Genomic DNA, 13,963 nt, shown 5'->3' with positions numbered 1-13,963 from the left:
TGTGTATGTTATGTATATTTGCAAATTACATTGTATTATACTGTATTTCATTAGCATATATTATACGTAATAGGCTATATTGTAGAAATAGGCTATAGGCCAAAATCGTCTTTGGCAAGGCCAATTATATTTAACGGTAAATAATATAGCCTACTGTTAACAAAAGAGTAAATAAAAACACCAGGTTCCTTTTAAATATTGAAATAGCCTATAGTTTTTGAGTGAAAGCAAAGTTTATCGAGGGAACGCAACAGTTTTGCTAGTGAACACAAATATCAATCAAAATATAATTTCCCCCCTATCTCATATTTGTAAATAATAGGGAAGAATGGTTAACATAATATAACTTAATACAACATTATTTACAGTTTTTTCTTGCACTGTATGTGTCTTTATCATTGCAAATAAATTGCTGCCTTTATACAGTATGTTAGGGGGTCATTTCCAAAGCAATCATGATTTTTGAGTCCTTGTGATCAAAAGTGTTTGGAATCCCTTGGGTTTTATAATGAAGGTAGATTTAAGCTGAAAGGTTGAGCTTTATTCTCAGAGTACTTTTCATGAAAGTTGGTGCAAGTTGCTGGGTACTCTTCACTTCACAGATCTGGTTATTAAAACTGTAAGATACACTGTCATTCTAAACACTGATCCATTCCGATCTCATGCACTTGTGTTTAGCATTGTGGTCAGATGCATGAATTTTTAGATGTGTTTGTCACAGAGTTACAGGTCCAAGCCTTCCTCCCATGCAGCTATCTGAAGGGACTTGCTCCAAATCCAGCATTATGGGAGTGGATATCCTTCATATGCTTTGCTTACTGATCCTAGGCAACATGTAATATTTGTGCCTCAAAATTCTGGAATTTGAAGCCACGACTTCCTCATGGGGCCAAAATACGAGATGAAAAGAAATCAAATGTGTCTGGTTAGAGGAACTTGCTATGGCTATTATGCTAACACTTAGTGATTTGTAGTTTTGTATAATATTCTCTATAGAGCTCCATAACTTTCTTGATCAACATCAACTCAATTTGAAATTATGTGTCTACAAAAGAATGAGGAAGAAAATGTCTTCTTGCAGCACTTTTTTTCAAAAAGTCACTGTCTTAATGATTGAGTCATTGAATTATTATTTCAACTGGAACGGAGCAAGTGGCTGTCTTTGTGAATGGGTCATTGAATTATTCACTCAACCTATTTGTTCAACCACTCGGATTCATTCATTCAACAAAACACCACTGTGTGTTGTTCAGAGACTTGTTCTGATGTGTGTGTGCAAAACAGAGCAATTTTTTATTTTTCTAGAATGTAAGTCACTTAATATTAACTTCTCTAAACTGTTGTATAAAATCAATATCACATTTGGAATTGGGCTGATATTTGGGAAAATTTGCTGATATAACTATATCATTTGTTATAATATAAACTACTCGCAGGGGCATTTTTGGCCCACTCATCTTGAATTTTGGGTGCATTTTTTTATATTTTGGTGGATTTTTTACACTGCTGGATAACTACCCACAACATTCTAGAATTGTGGTGGTGAGATCACATGGACAAGCAGCACTCACATTTTCTTCGCAAACTAAATGCTAATGCCAAAATATCCACTTTAACGTAAGGTTATGCTATGTCAGACACTTCCAGTTATTATAGCTGTACAAACACAGACAATTATGGTGCTCAATGTTGCAAACTGATATTTGTTATCCTATTTTTTTTTTAAAAACTTTTGCAATCATATGCATGGTGGTTTGTCACATTTGACTATTTACTGTACTTTGTTATTCTTCTCGTTATTTCCCTATAACAGCTAATGCATCGAAAGTCTTGCACATTCACAGGAAATATCTTACTTCCACATTGAAAAATAAGGTGGATCGTTTGGTTTGAAACCCAGTAGTTTTAATACTAAAGTGTAATACAAGACAATCCACTTGCAAAAACATCTTGGCTCTTTACATTAATGATCTTTCTTGGACATTATTCTCCTTGGTTGCATATTTCCTGTGAAAGTCTATGTTGGTTGAAGTTACTGTTACCAGCGTCTCCTCACTAAGGGTGTATTTTAAAGGGAGATCAAGGGTGGGAATGATATGATGATATCATCAGATTGTATTGATTCCGGAAAACACACTTTTCACCGAACATTATCTTCCTTATCTTCACGTTTTTGCGTTTTTGCTGATTACATGGAGACCGTTTTCAAAAACTTGCACTTCGAAACCGTTTTCAAAAGTTTACGTTTTCAGGCAAAACGCACAAGTATTCAGTTTTTAGTTGAAAACGGTGTCGTGTAAACAGCCCTTAACAGAGAAGCACACAAAAAAAACTTTGAGGAGAGTTTTAGGGCTGTTTACACAACACCGTTTTCAACTAAAAACGTAAAACTTTTTATGCGTTTTGGCCGTTCATTTACACAACAACAGCATTTTGGGTGCCTGAAAACACATACTTCTGAAGACAATGACATCATGCACGTGCGTATTACGTGTTCAGTCTATAGAGTTCCATCGCCATCTAAAGGCCTGGCAGCAGAATACAGTGTTTTTAGCCATTTTCGCAGATCCGAATGGGGATGTCGTCTGTACGCGGAAATCTTCTCCGTTTTGTACATGACGTTGTCGTGTAAACATAGCCTAAGCTAAGCAAGTAGAGAAAATCAGGTGCAGATTAAACTTGAAAAATAATAGGCTGCTTTATAAATTGCAAGCTACTTCGTTTGAGTCTACATGAAGGTGTCACAATCTTCATTTGTTTCTTTTTAAACAATAATCTCTCCAAGACGTATCAGCTGCATATTGTGTTGATTCATTCCAGAGCAGTAGTTCTTCAACACTTTTCATCATAAAGAGCTGAGTAAAAAGTTGGCAATTTTACACACATACGGTAAACACACTGACTCACACATCTGGACAGATGTGGATTCACACACGCATGAGCAATAAGATAAATAGATTTAGCTGACGTGCTGTTCTGCATTGCGTGTTTCAGTGCTGTAACTAAACACATATTCCCTGCATCCATTCATCAGGCTGTTCACTTCCCACTTTATGATGTGAGAGTTTAAAGCTGGGCTCGTGTCAGATAGAGCACAGCATTCCGGGAAAACTGGCCTACCTCCTCCCAGAGTTTCCTGAAACAATCCCCAGGACAAGTGAGTCACTCTTTCACATTAAAGAGCATAACTCAAGCAACTTTCAATTATGGCACATCATTTGCTTTGGAAATTAATTCATTATAGTTTTAAAACATAGCTAAAGTCCAACAGTATGAAAGCTTTTTGAAGCCACTGAAATAAAAATTAAAAAGCTAACTATGACTTTTTATCTCAGACTTTTTCTCTCGCATTGCAAGTTTATATCTCACAATTCTGACTGTATAACTCACAATTGCTAGTTTATATCTCACAACTCTGAGAAATAAGTTTTACATTAATTCTGAATTAAGAATTATAAAATCGAGTTATAAAATCAAAATTGTGATATTTAAACTCGCAATTGAGAGAAAATGTCAGAATTGTGAGCTGCCTTTTTTTCTCTCTCAGAATTGGACTTAAACCTCACAATTCGGTGGGAAAAAAGTCAGAATTACGGGATATAAAATAGCAATTGTGACTTTATTTTTCAGAATTGCAAGTTTATCTCATGATTCTGAGTTTAAAACTCGCAATTGTGTACGAAAGTCAGAATTGTAAGATGTAAACTCGCAAATTATGAGTTAAAAAGTCGTAATTGAAATGAAAGGGACGAGGGCCCAATTTTTTTCCTTAAAGGCAAACTATGTAATTTGTCGCCACTAGAGGTTGCTTATTCAAAACAAAGGCATAGCTTGATGAAGCCTTGATTTCATAGAATCATGTGAGTTGTTGTCTTCACCTCTACAGTTGGTGGAGAATACAATGGGACTCGGGCAGAAATCATATTCATGGATGACAGATAATGTATTTATTAGAGATTTATATATATAGAGATGTATAGGTATATGTATAGATATAATATTTATTAACGTTATGAAAGCCGTTGGAGTGGAACGAGGCCGCTGGAGCGACATTGAGGATGCTAAATTGCGAGCGGATTTTTGATATCTCTAATGGTTTGACCGTGGGGAGGCAACACGTTTATGGCGAAAGAACGGAAGTGTGTTATAACTTATGCATACACTAACTGATTGAAACTTCAGCTGTCTGTTTGTTGTATGAGGCTGATCACATGGATGTGATTATTGTGAGTCAAAGTCATAGCGCTACCGACTGGCAGCAGGAACTATGTCACTTTTTGGTCATTGCAGTGTTATACTGTAGAGACGAGATTTAGCCATATGTGTTGGCCAGAGAAACAATACCCAAAAATCAGCCATCACCTAAACAATTGCAAAAACCTTCCTATGACAAATATTCATGGATTTTAAGAGAGGATTTATAAAGATAGGCCTATGCATGAGCCCTTTTGCCAGCATTTATATAATAGCATTAATCTAATGAACTCCTACCATTTATCAGTTACATTAGTCAAATCCACTCTTTTATTCTCTTAATGATCTTGGATAAGGAAAATGGATTTAGCTCACCATTATAATGCAAACAAACTTTAAGAATTTTTGTTTTTGCAAACGTTGAGCCTTTAGGGCCGTACTTTTAGGGACATCTTTGTACCTTATTTACCCGTAAAATTAAATACCTTAGTACCATATTACTCTAAGGTACTAGAGTAGAAAACTGGTTACCAACATTCTTCAAAATATTCTTTTATGTTCCACAGAAGACATAAAGTCATATAGGTTTGTAATGAAATGAGTGTGAGTAAATAATGACAGAATTAATATCTGCCCCAAGCTGATGTGCCCCTAAAGGTACTTTTTTTCTGAGAGTGCACACTAAAGGAAGATGAAAAAACAAACAAACAATCAAATAAAAATAAGAAGGCCACTAAAATGTACCGTTATTATCAGATGTAGTTTTCTCTTTTATGTGACGAAAGACGTGCTGTTGTGAATAAGAAACTGTACAGTAACAGGAGTAAACCAGCAGAGGGCACTATGTGAACATTATAAGAAAGCTTGAACAGGCCTGAAAAACTGAAGCGTCAATCTTCAACCGCTATGCTAAAGGCAAACTCATATTGTGGATGTTGAGGTGGTCTCCGTATTCTTAGCTCAGACGTCCACGATATGAATCAATATAGAAATATTTTACTCCATTGACTTGAGTGTTTTTCTTCATGAAAATGGTACGACGGTAGCCTACATTAGGGCAAAAATGTATCTGGAAATATGTATACAGGTCCTTCTCAAAAAATTTGCATATTGTGATAAAGTTCATTATTTTCCATAATGTAATGATAAAAATGAAACTTTCATATATTTTAGATTCATTGCACACCAACTGAAATATGTCAGGTCTTTTATTGTTTTAATACTGATGATTTTGGCATACAGCTCATGAAAACCCAAAATTCCTATCTCAAAAAATTAGCATATCATGAAAAGGGTCTCTAAACGAACTATTAACCTAATCATCTGAATCAACTAATTAACTCTAGACACCTGCAAAAGATTCCTGAGGCTTTTAAAAACTCCCAGCCTGTTTCATTATTCAAAACCGCAATCATGGGTAAGACTGTCGACCTGACTGCTGTCCAGAAGGCCATCATTGACACCCTCAAGCAAGAGGGTAAGACACAGAAAGAAATTTCTGAACAAATAGGCTGTTCCCAGAGTGCTGTATCAAGGCACCTCAGTGGGAAGTCTGTGGGAAGGAAAAAGTGTGGCAAAAAACGCTGCACAACGAGAAGAGGTGACCGGACCCTGAGGAAGATTGTGGAGAGACCGATTCCAGACCTTGGGGGACCTGCGGAAGCAGTGGACTGAGTCTGGAGTAGAAACATCCAGAGCCACCGTGCACAGGCGTGTGCAGGAAATGGGCTACAGGTGCCGCATTCCCCAGGTCAAGCCACTTTTGAGCCAGAAACAGCGGCAGAAGCGCCTGACCTGGGCTTTTTTCAGATGAAAGCAAATTTTGCATGTCATTCTGAAATCAAGGTGCCAGAGTCTGGAGGAAGACTGGGGAGAAGGAAATGCCAAAATGCCTGAAGTCCAGTGTCAAGTACCCACAGTCAGTGATGGTCTGCGGTGCCATGTCAGCTGCTGGTGTTGGTCCACTGTGTTTTATCAAGGGCAGGGTCAATGCAGCTAGCTATCAGGAGATTTTGGAGCACTTCATGCTTCCATCTGATTTCATTTTTCAGCACGACCTGGCACCTGCTAACAGTGCCAAGACCCCTGGTAAGTGGTTTACTGACCATGGTATTACTGTGCTCAATTGGCCTGCCAACTCTCCTGACCTGAACCCCATAGAGAATCTGTGGGATATTGTGAAGAGAAAGTTGAGAGACGCAAGACCCAACACTCTGGATGAGCTTAAGGCCGCTATCGAAGCATCCTGGGCCTCCATAACACCTCAGCAGTGCCACAGGCTGATTGCCTCCATGCCACGCCGCATTGAAGCAGTCATTTCTGCAAAAGGATTCCCGACCAAGTATTGAGTGCATAACTGAACATAATTATTTGAAGGTTGACTTTTTTTGTATTAAAAACACTTCTTTTATTGGTCGGATGAAATATGCTAGTTTTTTGAGATAGGAATTTTGGGTTTTCATGAGCTGGATGCCAAAATCATCAGTATTAAAACAATAAAAGACCTGAAATATTTCAGTTGATGTGCAATGAATCTAAAATATATGAAAGTTTAATTTTTATCATTACATTATGGAAAATAATGAACTTTATATCAATATATGCTAATTTTTTGAGAAGGACCTGTATGTCTGAACTAACTTTTACCATCTAATGCAATGCTATTCGGATATTTAATTACAAAACAAATTACACACACACTAATTTTTTATTGGACTCCACAAGACCTCTGTACTTGTCCTGTGGGATCTATCACAAAGACCAGCAAGTAGCGAGGTGGTGCCTTAATGGATCAGATTTGTTGGTCCAGCACATCCCTTAGATTCTCATTCGGATTGAGATATGGGGAATTTGTAGGCCAAGGCAACGCCTTTAACTCGTTCTCATGCTCCTCGAACCATTCCTGAACAATTTGAAGTGTGGAAGGATGCATTATTCTGCTGAAGGACGCCAGTGCCATCAGGGAACATTATTGCTATCATTGCAATGGCTAGGGTGTAAGTGCTTTGCAACAGTAATTAGGTAGTTGGTACTGTCAAAATTACATCCACATGAATGCCAGGACCCAAGGTTTCCGAGCAGAACATTTTCCTGATGCACGGCCTCCACCGACCTACCCACAGTGCATCCTGCTTCCATATTTTCCCATGGTAAAGGGAAGTTTTGGTAGGTAACGTTACCCAGTTATAGGTATACTAATCACTGCATACCTGGAACACCCCACAAGACTTGCTGTTTTGTAGATGCTCTGACCTAAGACCACATTTACACTGCAGGTCTTGATGGCCAATTTCGAGTTGTTGTCTATATCCAATTTTTTGGAGACAACCAGCTTACGTCTTTTAAAAGTGACCCATATCTGATATCTGCACTTACACTATACACTTAGTGAAATAACCCAAGGTACATAGGCTACTGACTTGGAAAAGTTTGGCTGAAAAGGAAGTAAAAATGGCGCGGTTTGCAATAGACGCAGACGAAATGATAATACTGTACAAGCTTTTGCTTTCCTCACCATCTTTAAAGGTCAAGTAAAACATTGGTGTCTCAAGGTTTTTCTTGCTTACACGTTCGTGGGTCATATCCTATCTGTGCCACATGGGAGAAAAAAAAATGGAATTGGGTCACTTGAACCATGTAATGTAAATGCGGTCTAAATTATTCAAATCTTCACAACCTGGACTTGAATCCGAATGAACTGATCTTAACTACAACACTGGATTGAGTTTTTAGTAATGACCGTGTCAAATATCAGGCTTCACAAAGCTCTACTTAAATGAACAGTCTGGAACAGTATCAACCGCCAGTTTCTTCAGTGGCACATGAACCTTCAGAAATCTTTTAATATGATAATGGGGTGCTAAAAAAACATTTCTATTTACCATTGATTTTAAATCAGGTTAATATTTTATATGGCCTAACAAAACCCTTAATCCTACCCATCACAGACACATGTGCAAAACACTAGATTTAAATAAAAAGTTGTTTTGGCCAATTTATATGCCTTTTTTAAACTAGCGAGGATCAGTAAAACGTTCTCAGTAGTCGGTTATCATAATATTTCACAATAAAGTGAGGACATTTGGCCCCAACAAGTATAGGCAAACCTGCACACACGCACGCACAGGCACACACACACACACGTTGTTTTCATATTTTATGAGACTTTCCATAGACATAATGATTTTTATACTGTACAAACTGTATATGCTTTCCCCTGACCATAACCCTACACTTAAACCTACCAGAACAGAACACACACGAACACACATCAATACTTTTGTTTTAATATAAAGCTGATTCTAATTATTATAGACTAACCATGACTCAAAAACTAACCTTAAAATTTAAGCAAAGTCATTATTTAGATTCGTTTAAAAAAGTTAATAATTTTTCCAGCCAATTACAAACATTACAGAAAAAGCATGGTGCAGCATATGAATCAACAAACAAGGAATATACAATATATCATTGGAGTCACTGAATCTGTTTACATTCACACTAATACTAACATATGGACCCTTTTCACATTCCCAGGGAAGTCGTAATAGTTAGGTAAACTTCTATAGTGGTGAATATAAACTAAAACAAATATCATTTTTGCATTCCCATTTGCTCCAATAGCAAAAGATAAAAAAAATCAATAACAGTGTATCTATGACTTTCCAAAAAAGAAGATACGAGATTGATTACAATGATCAGGAGAGAAATAAAATTTGCCATTGTATAAACATTCACACATCAGCAACTAGTTTTCTGTCATTTATTGCCAATGCAACGCAAAGTATAGTACATGATTTATATATATTAAAAACGTATAATTAGATTTACAATGTTAATAATTGTGGAAATGCATGATCAGTCTGTGAAAAGGGTCCATACAGCTGCATTTTGCAGATGCCTGTCCTTCGTTGGTAATACTTTAGGTTCAATTCGTTAACAATATTTAATGCATTAGGTATCATGAACTAACAATAAGAAAAATACTCCAAATATTTTTTTTTACATAAATACATTTCAAGTTGAAAACTCAAAAATATTTCCTGAAAGGTTATAATTAATATTTCTCTCGATCGTGAACAATTACCGTTCATCATTACTTTGTGATAGCCTGTGTAATGCATTAACCATTGTTAACAAATTAAACCGTTTTCCCGGACCGGTTTATCAAACATCTTCGGAGTGTTTCTCTGTGTAGAAATATAGAGTCATGCGTTCACATGCATCTGATAAACATAAGTGCCACTAAAAATAGAGCTTTAACTCACCATAAGAGTGGCAGTATGTTACACTGAAATATAAAAACAACACACACATTCTCTACAGCATTATGAAACATATCAGTAAAAACTATTTATATGTTGTTGTGGTCAAACCCTATCACAAAGTCCAATTCAATTTATACATAAAGCATTCAAAAAAGAAAAGAAAATTCAATTGACAATAAACAAGACCACCAAGGATTAATGGCCTCTAAAGGAGGAAGATGTTGCTGTAGGAAAAAGCCTAAACTTGTACCCCAACAAAAAAGGATGTAAAGCACCAGAATAATTCAAATGAAACCAACCAGAACTTATGCATGTTGATCTCTTTAAAAAAAAAAAAAAAAACTTATTTTATTCAAACAATATATTTTCCAGTTAAAACCACATAGCCTTGCAAAAGTATTAAACATCCATATTTTCGATCATACGTTAAGTGTTTTGATGCCTGATTTCACTTGAAACAAATGAATTCACTTTGTGTTCATAGTATTTTAGGAAAAAAAGGTGAAAACCACAATAGATTAATAATATCAGCCATGATATCGCTTATTGGCCAAAATGTGAAAATAATTACCGGCTATTGGTATGAACGTTTTGTCTTGAAGGGGCTTTACAGTATGTAGAATTCAGAAACCTTAGTTATTAGCGACACCAGTGGTCGTTACGTGAACTGCAGCCAGCAACTTATTGCTCATGCTCGCACTCGTGCACATGTGACGTACAAAAGACTGAATGTGATTCAATGCCCTGATATACTCACAGTGAAGTTCTTTTTCATCCTAGCGATGTAAATATGTTTGCACAAGCACTACTGGCATCATGTGGACAGTTTAGGTAATTAATAATTACTAGCGGTGTGACGAGATATCATGCCAAGATTCTAAGAAACTTAAAATCAGTTTAACTTTTAAAAAAACGCGTCTCGAGACCTTGCGTTTTTTTTCCAATTCCACTGCCAGCATCTCGCATTTTACATAGTAAAAATGCGTTCTGTGTGAACAGCCCCATATCTTGTAGAATGTGTGCTCAGGCACTGCCCCTACAGAGTACGGTGATTACGAATTTAAAAGTGAAAGTAAAATGCAAGCTCCCTGATACGCACAAATTAGGGCTGCATACAAGCCTGTCTCCTAATATCAAACCTATCTCTGGACTGTGTAGTTGTGGCTCTGGTCTCTGTTTTGGTCTCAGTTTGCACTTAGAATACTGAGAGAGTACCTTGATTATGGTTTCACCCCTTTATACTGTTTTTATTTCTATGTTCAATTTGTGGAAGAGTTCAATTAGGAGGTCACACACAGCCTCAATCAGAAGTTCTGGAAGCTCATAATTCATATGAATAATAATTAGTTACATTTATAAAGCGCTTTTCTGGGTACTCAAATCGCTTTACATATGGAAGGAGGTATCTGAAGAGACTCTGAAATCATACAGGAGAAAAGCCAGTCAGTTGAGTTTGTGGCAAAACCTTTTACAGTGCTTGTATATTGTTGTCGTTCAATGCATTTGATAATTCATATGAATGAAATGACATTCATTACAAGATTATTAGTTAAAACATTTCAAAACGCACCTGCAGACTATTTTTCCAGTCATGAATTTTGTCATTGAGGATTTCTATAAAATATTGAGCAAAAATCTCATCTCGTCTTGTTCTCGTGAATCCAATCTCGTGTCTCGTCTCGTGAGATAAGCATCTCGTCACACCCCTAATAATTACACTGTTAAGATAGTAGGCCTATATTTGAGACTATGGACTATACAGATCTGACTATGTGAGACTATAGTTTGAATAAATCCCTTTTCTTTGCATGACACATTCATATAACAGTACAGAATAGCTCTTTCAGCATCATCCTGAACATTGTATTTCATGCGTCATAGAACAGAAGAGAGGCTCAAGAGAGTGAGCGTGAAGCCCAAAGTATACTTTGGCCATCTGCCTACCGCGACGGTCCACGCACTGTGATTACATGAGATGTAATTTGTCATCAGGAGGGTCCGTGGACGACGGTGCGCGTACAACAACGATGTGCGAGTGACTTGAGCACTTCAAAACAGCAGTCCACAAGATAGTGCACTGAAAGTATACTCCTTTAGTCATGAGTGTGGAAAGATGCGTTCCCCATGCGCACATTCTCTAGTGGACTAGATGTGCTTTTTTAAGCACTCAAGTCACTCGCACATGCGCCATAGTACGTGCACTGTCCGTGCGGACACAAAAATTGGGCTGCACGTGAACGTCACATCCTTTTGATTTTCCCGGGCAAAAATGTTCCCAGTCCTTCACATAAAAAACAGTTTACAGGCTCTTGTAGACAACCTAGGAAATCAGGGAAGGTCTTGTTTTTTAAGTTTCTTTACAAGCTGTTCAAACATTGGCAATAAAAAAGTGATTAATACATGTAAATTCTTCCATATAGCCTCTCTAACAAATTGTCTGGTTTATAAATCTGTGTTATAGTGTACACATCTTCTGAAAGGCTTGAGAATGACCACAGAAAACTCCAAATTCCATAGTCCTCCATATCCCATGATGCACTGGGCTCGAGTCCCTGTTCTGCTTTTGACGTTAATAGTTTGTTGTAATGTGTGTATAATATACCAAGTACATTGTTACACCTCGGTAACTTGCTGCTCTTTATCTTTGGGGCAAACTGGAGGTTGCATTACTTTGCTTCTCTGTTGCCATGGCGACGAGTCATCAACATTTACTTGGAGATTTGGGGCGTCTCCTGGAATGACAGGCGCGCTCGGGCCCCGGGCGGCAAGCTGTTCAGGTCTGGCCCCTCCCACACCATGCTGAGGGCCCGAGGGGGAACGGCATTCTGAGTAATGGAGTTCGGTGGGGAGGGGTGAGCGAGGAGTTGGGAGACACGGTTCGCTGTAGTAGAATATGGAGGCGGGTTCAGCGTGCTCCTGCAGAGATTGAGTAACGGTTATAGAAACAGTACGACTAGATTGCAGCAATAGTCAGGTTAGAGAAAACGGGTTTGGGAGAGAGGGAAGACGGAGCAAAAACTCAAGAACTAGGAGCAGGTGAAGAAAGAGGTACAGCAGAAAGTTTAGTACAGTTTAGGCCATAGGTCAAGACAGCAAACACTGGCAGTTAAAGTTACAGCAAGTGGCAGGCTGTAGATCATTCTGGGATATAGCAGGAATAGGACAGCTGGTAGTGCACAGGAAGGGCTCGTTTTGGGATTGTTAGTGTCTCAGGGTCACATTTAATCTCTGAAAGGAAAGAATGAGAGTTTGGACATCAGCTAAAACGGCATTAGAGGAAGTCATAAACAGGACAAGGATTCAACATAAAAAGTTCAAAACTAATAGTCTGTTCAGACCAAGTCGAATGTTCTCATTTTTATTAGAACAAACAGTTGTAAATGGATCCGTATGGAAGTAAAATAATGTCAAATGTTTTTGAAATAAAAAGCCTATTGAATTGCACTACTTGGAAAAAAAATAGGCATTGCATTAACCATGCTTGCATTTTAATGCATTGTATTTTTAGGGCTTGCATTTTTATGGGCTGAAAGTCAACATGGTTGAATATTTAAGCTGTGAATATTTCAATTAAAAACATTTCAAACACATTTTCATTATTAAAAATTCAATAATCCATATTCACCCTTCATATTTCACTTCCAAAATATTCTAACTGTTTAAAAATACAACCTATAATATTCAACAGGCAATTTTCGGTCCATTTTATTTCGCTTTGCATATTCGCTTCTACAAATTCAGTGGTTCAAATTCGACAGTAAATTCAACATTGACGTCCAGGAACTGCAGAAAAGCAGTAGATTGCCGAGCATAATCTCCATCTGCTGTTAGTCGACCTCACCAGCAGGGGGTGCAAGCGCTTGTTGTTGACAAAGACCATCAAAATTAGAGCAAGTCATTCATTCATAAAACTCATTTACAGCAATGTAAGTTTATTTGTGATTATTATGACGGCTGTTTTTGTTAAATTCGGTGCCTTCACGGTTACTTTTCCTGTGTAGCCTACATGCATATTTCTCTACTGTGAACGAGATCATAATGTTATTCCCCGATGCGGATATACAGATCCAATGTTACATTTTTGAGGTTGACATATATTTCTCTTGGTTGTTTAGTTGCCTTAACTTTATATTGTGGCGATGTGCTGAATGCAGGCTATTAGGGTTTCCCTCAATACTTCAGGATTCCCCTGCTGGACATACAACGCTTAACGTAGCTTAATGGACTAGTGATGTAAAAGTCCAAACTCACAGGCAAGCAGAAGAACTCAGAATAACACGCACAGCTGAGCGTTTCCCAGTGATAGACTGGCATAAAGATAGCTTGATGTTGGACATTCGCACATTTAGGGACCGTCTCTGAAGTTTATACGACTTTGGTATACACGTTTCTAACTTCAAAAGCATTTGAATAGAACGACTTACAGTCATAAAACCAACTGTAAAGTGTTCATGTAGTGTCAGGCATAATGCGCGGCCTTTGGATTTTTGGATATTTATTCA

General features: G+C 37.5%; 1 protein-coding gene across 4 annotated transcripts in view; it reads right to left on the bottom strand.

The window, feature by feature from the left end:
* Nucleotides 1–8,337: 8,337 nt before the first annotated feature.
* plekha1b (pleckstrin homology domain containing, family A (phosphoinositide binding specific) member 1b) overlaps nucleotides 8,338–13,963 on the bottom strand; it is a 67,640-nt gene continuing 62,014 nt past the window's right edge. For 2 of the 4 annotated variants that reach the window (XM_077205918.1, XM_077205919.1), the window contains exon 13: nucleotides 8,338–12,377. In XM_077205918.1, coding sequence (XP_077062033.1) covers nucleotides 12,170–12,377 — 208 coding nt within the window. In that variant the 3' untranslated portion in view covers nucleotides 8,338–12,169. The remainder of the gene's footprint in view (nucleotides 12,378–13,963) is intronic. The other 2 variants (XM_077205917.1, XM_077205920.1) reach the window with 2 other exon arrangements.

Source organism: Siphateles boraxobius, unplaced genomic scaffold (genome assembly GCF_051911475.1).
Source record: "Siphateles boraxobius isolate OS27281-9 unplaced genomic scaffold, OSU_SipBor_1 55, whole genome shotgun sequence".
NCBI lineage: Eukaryota > Metazoa > Chordata > Actinopteri > Cypriniformes > Leuciscidae > Siphateles > Siphateles boraxobius.
Note: the sequence above shows the minus strand (reverse complement) of the source record. Positions and strands in the feature narration are given on the sequence as shown.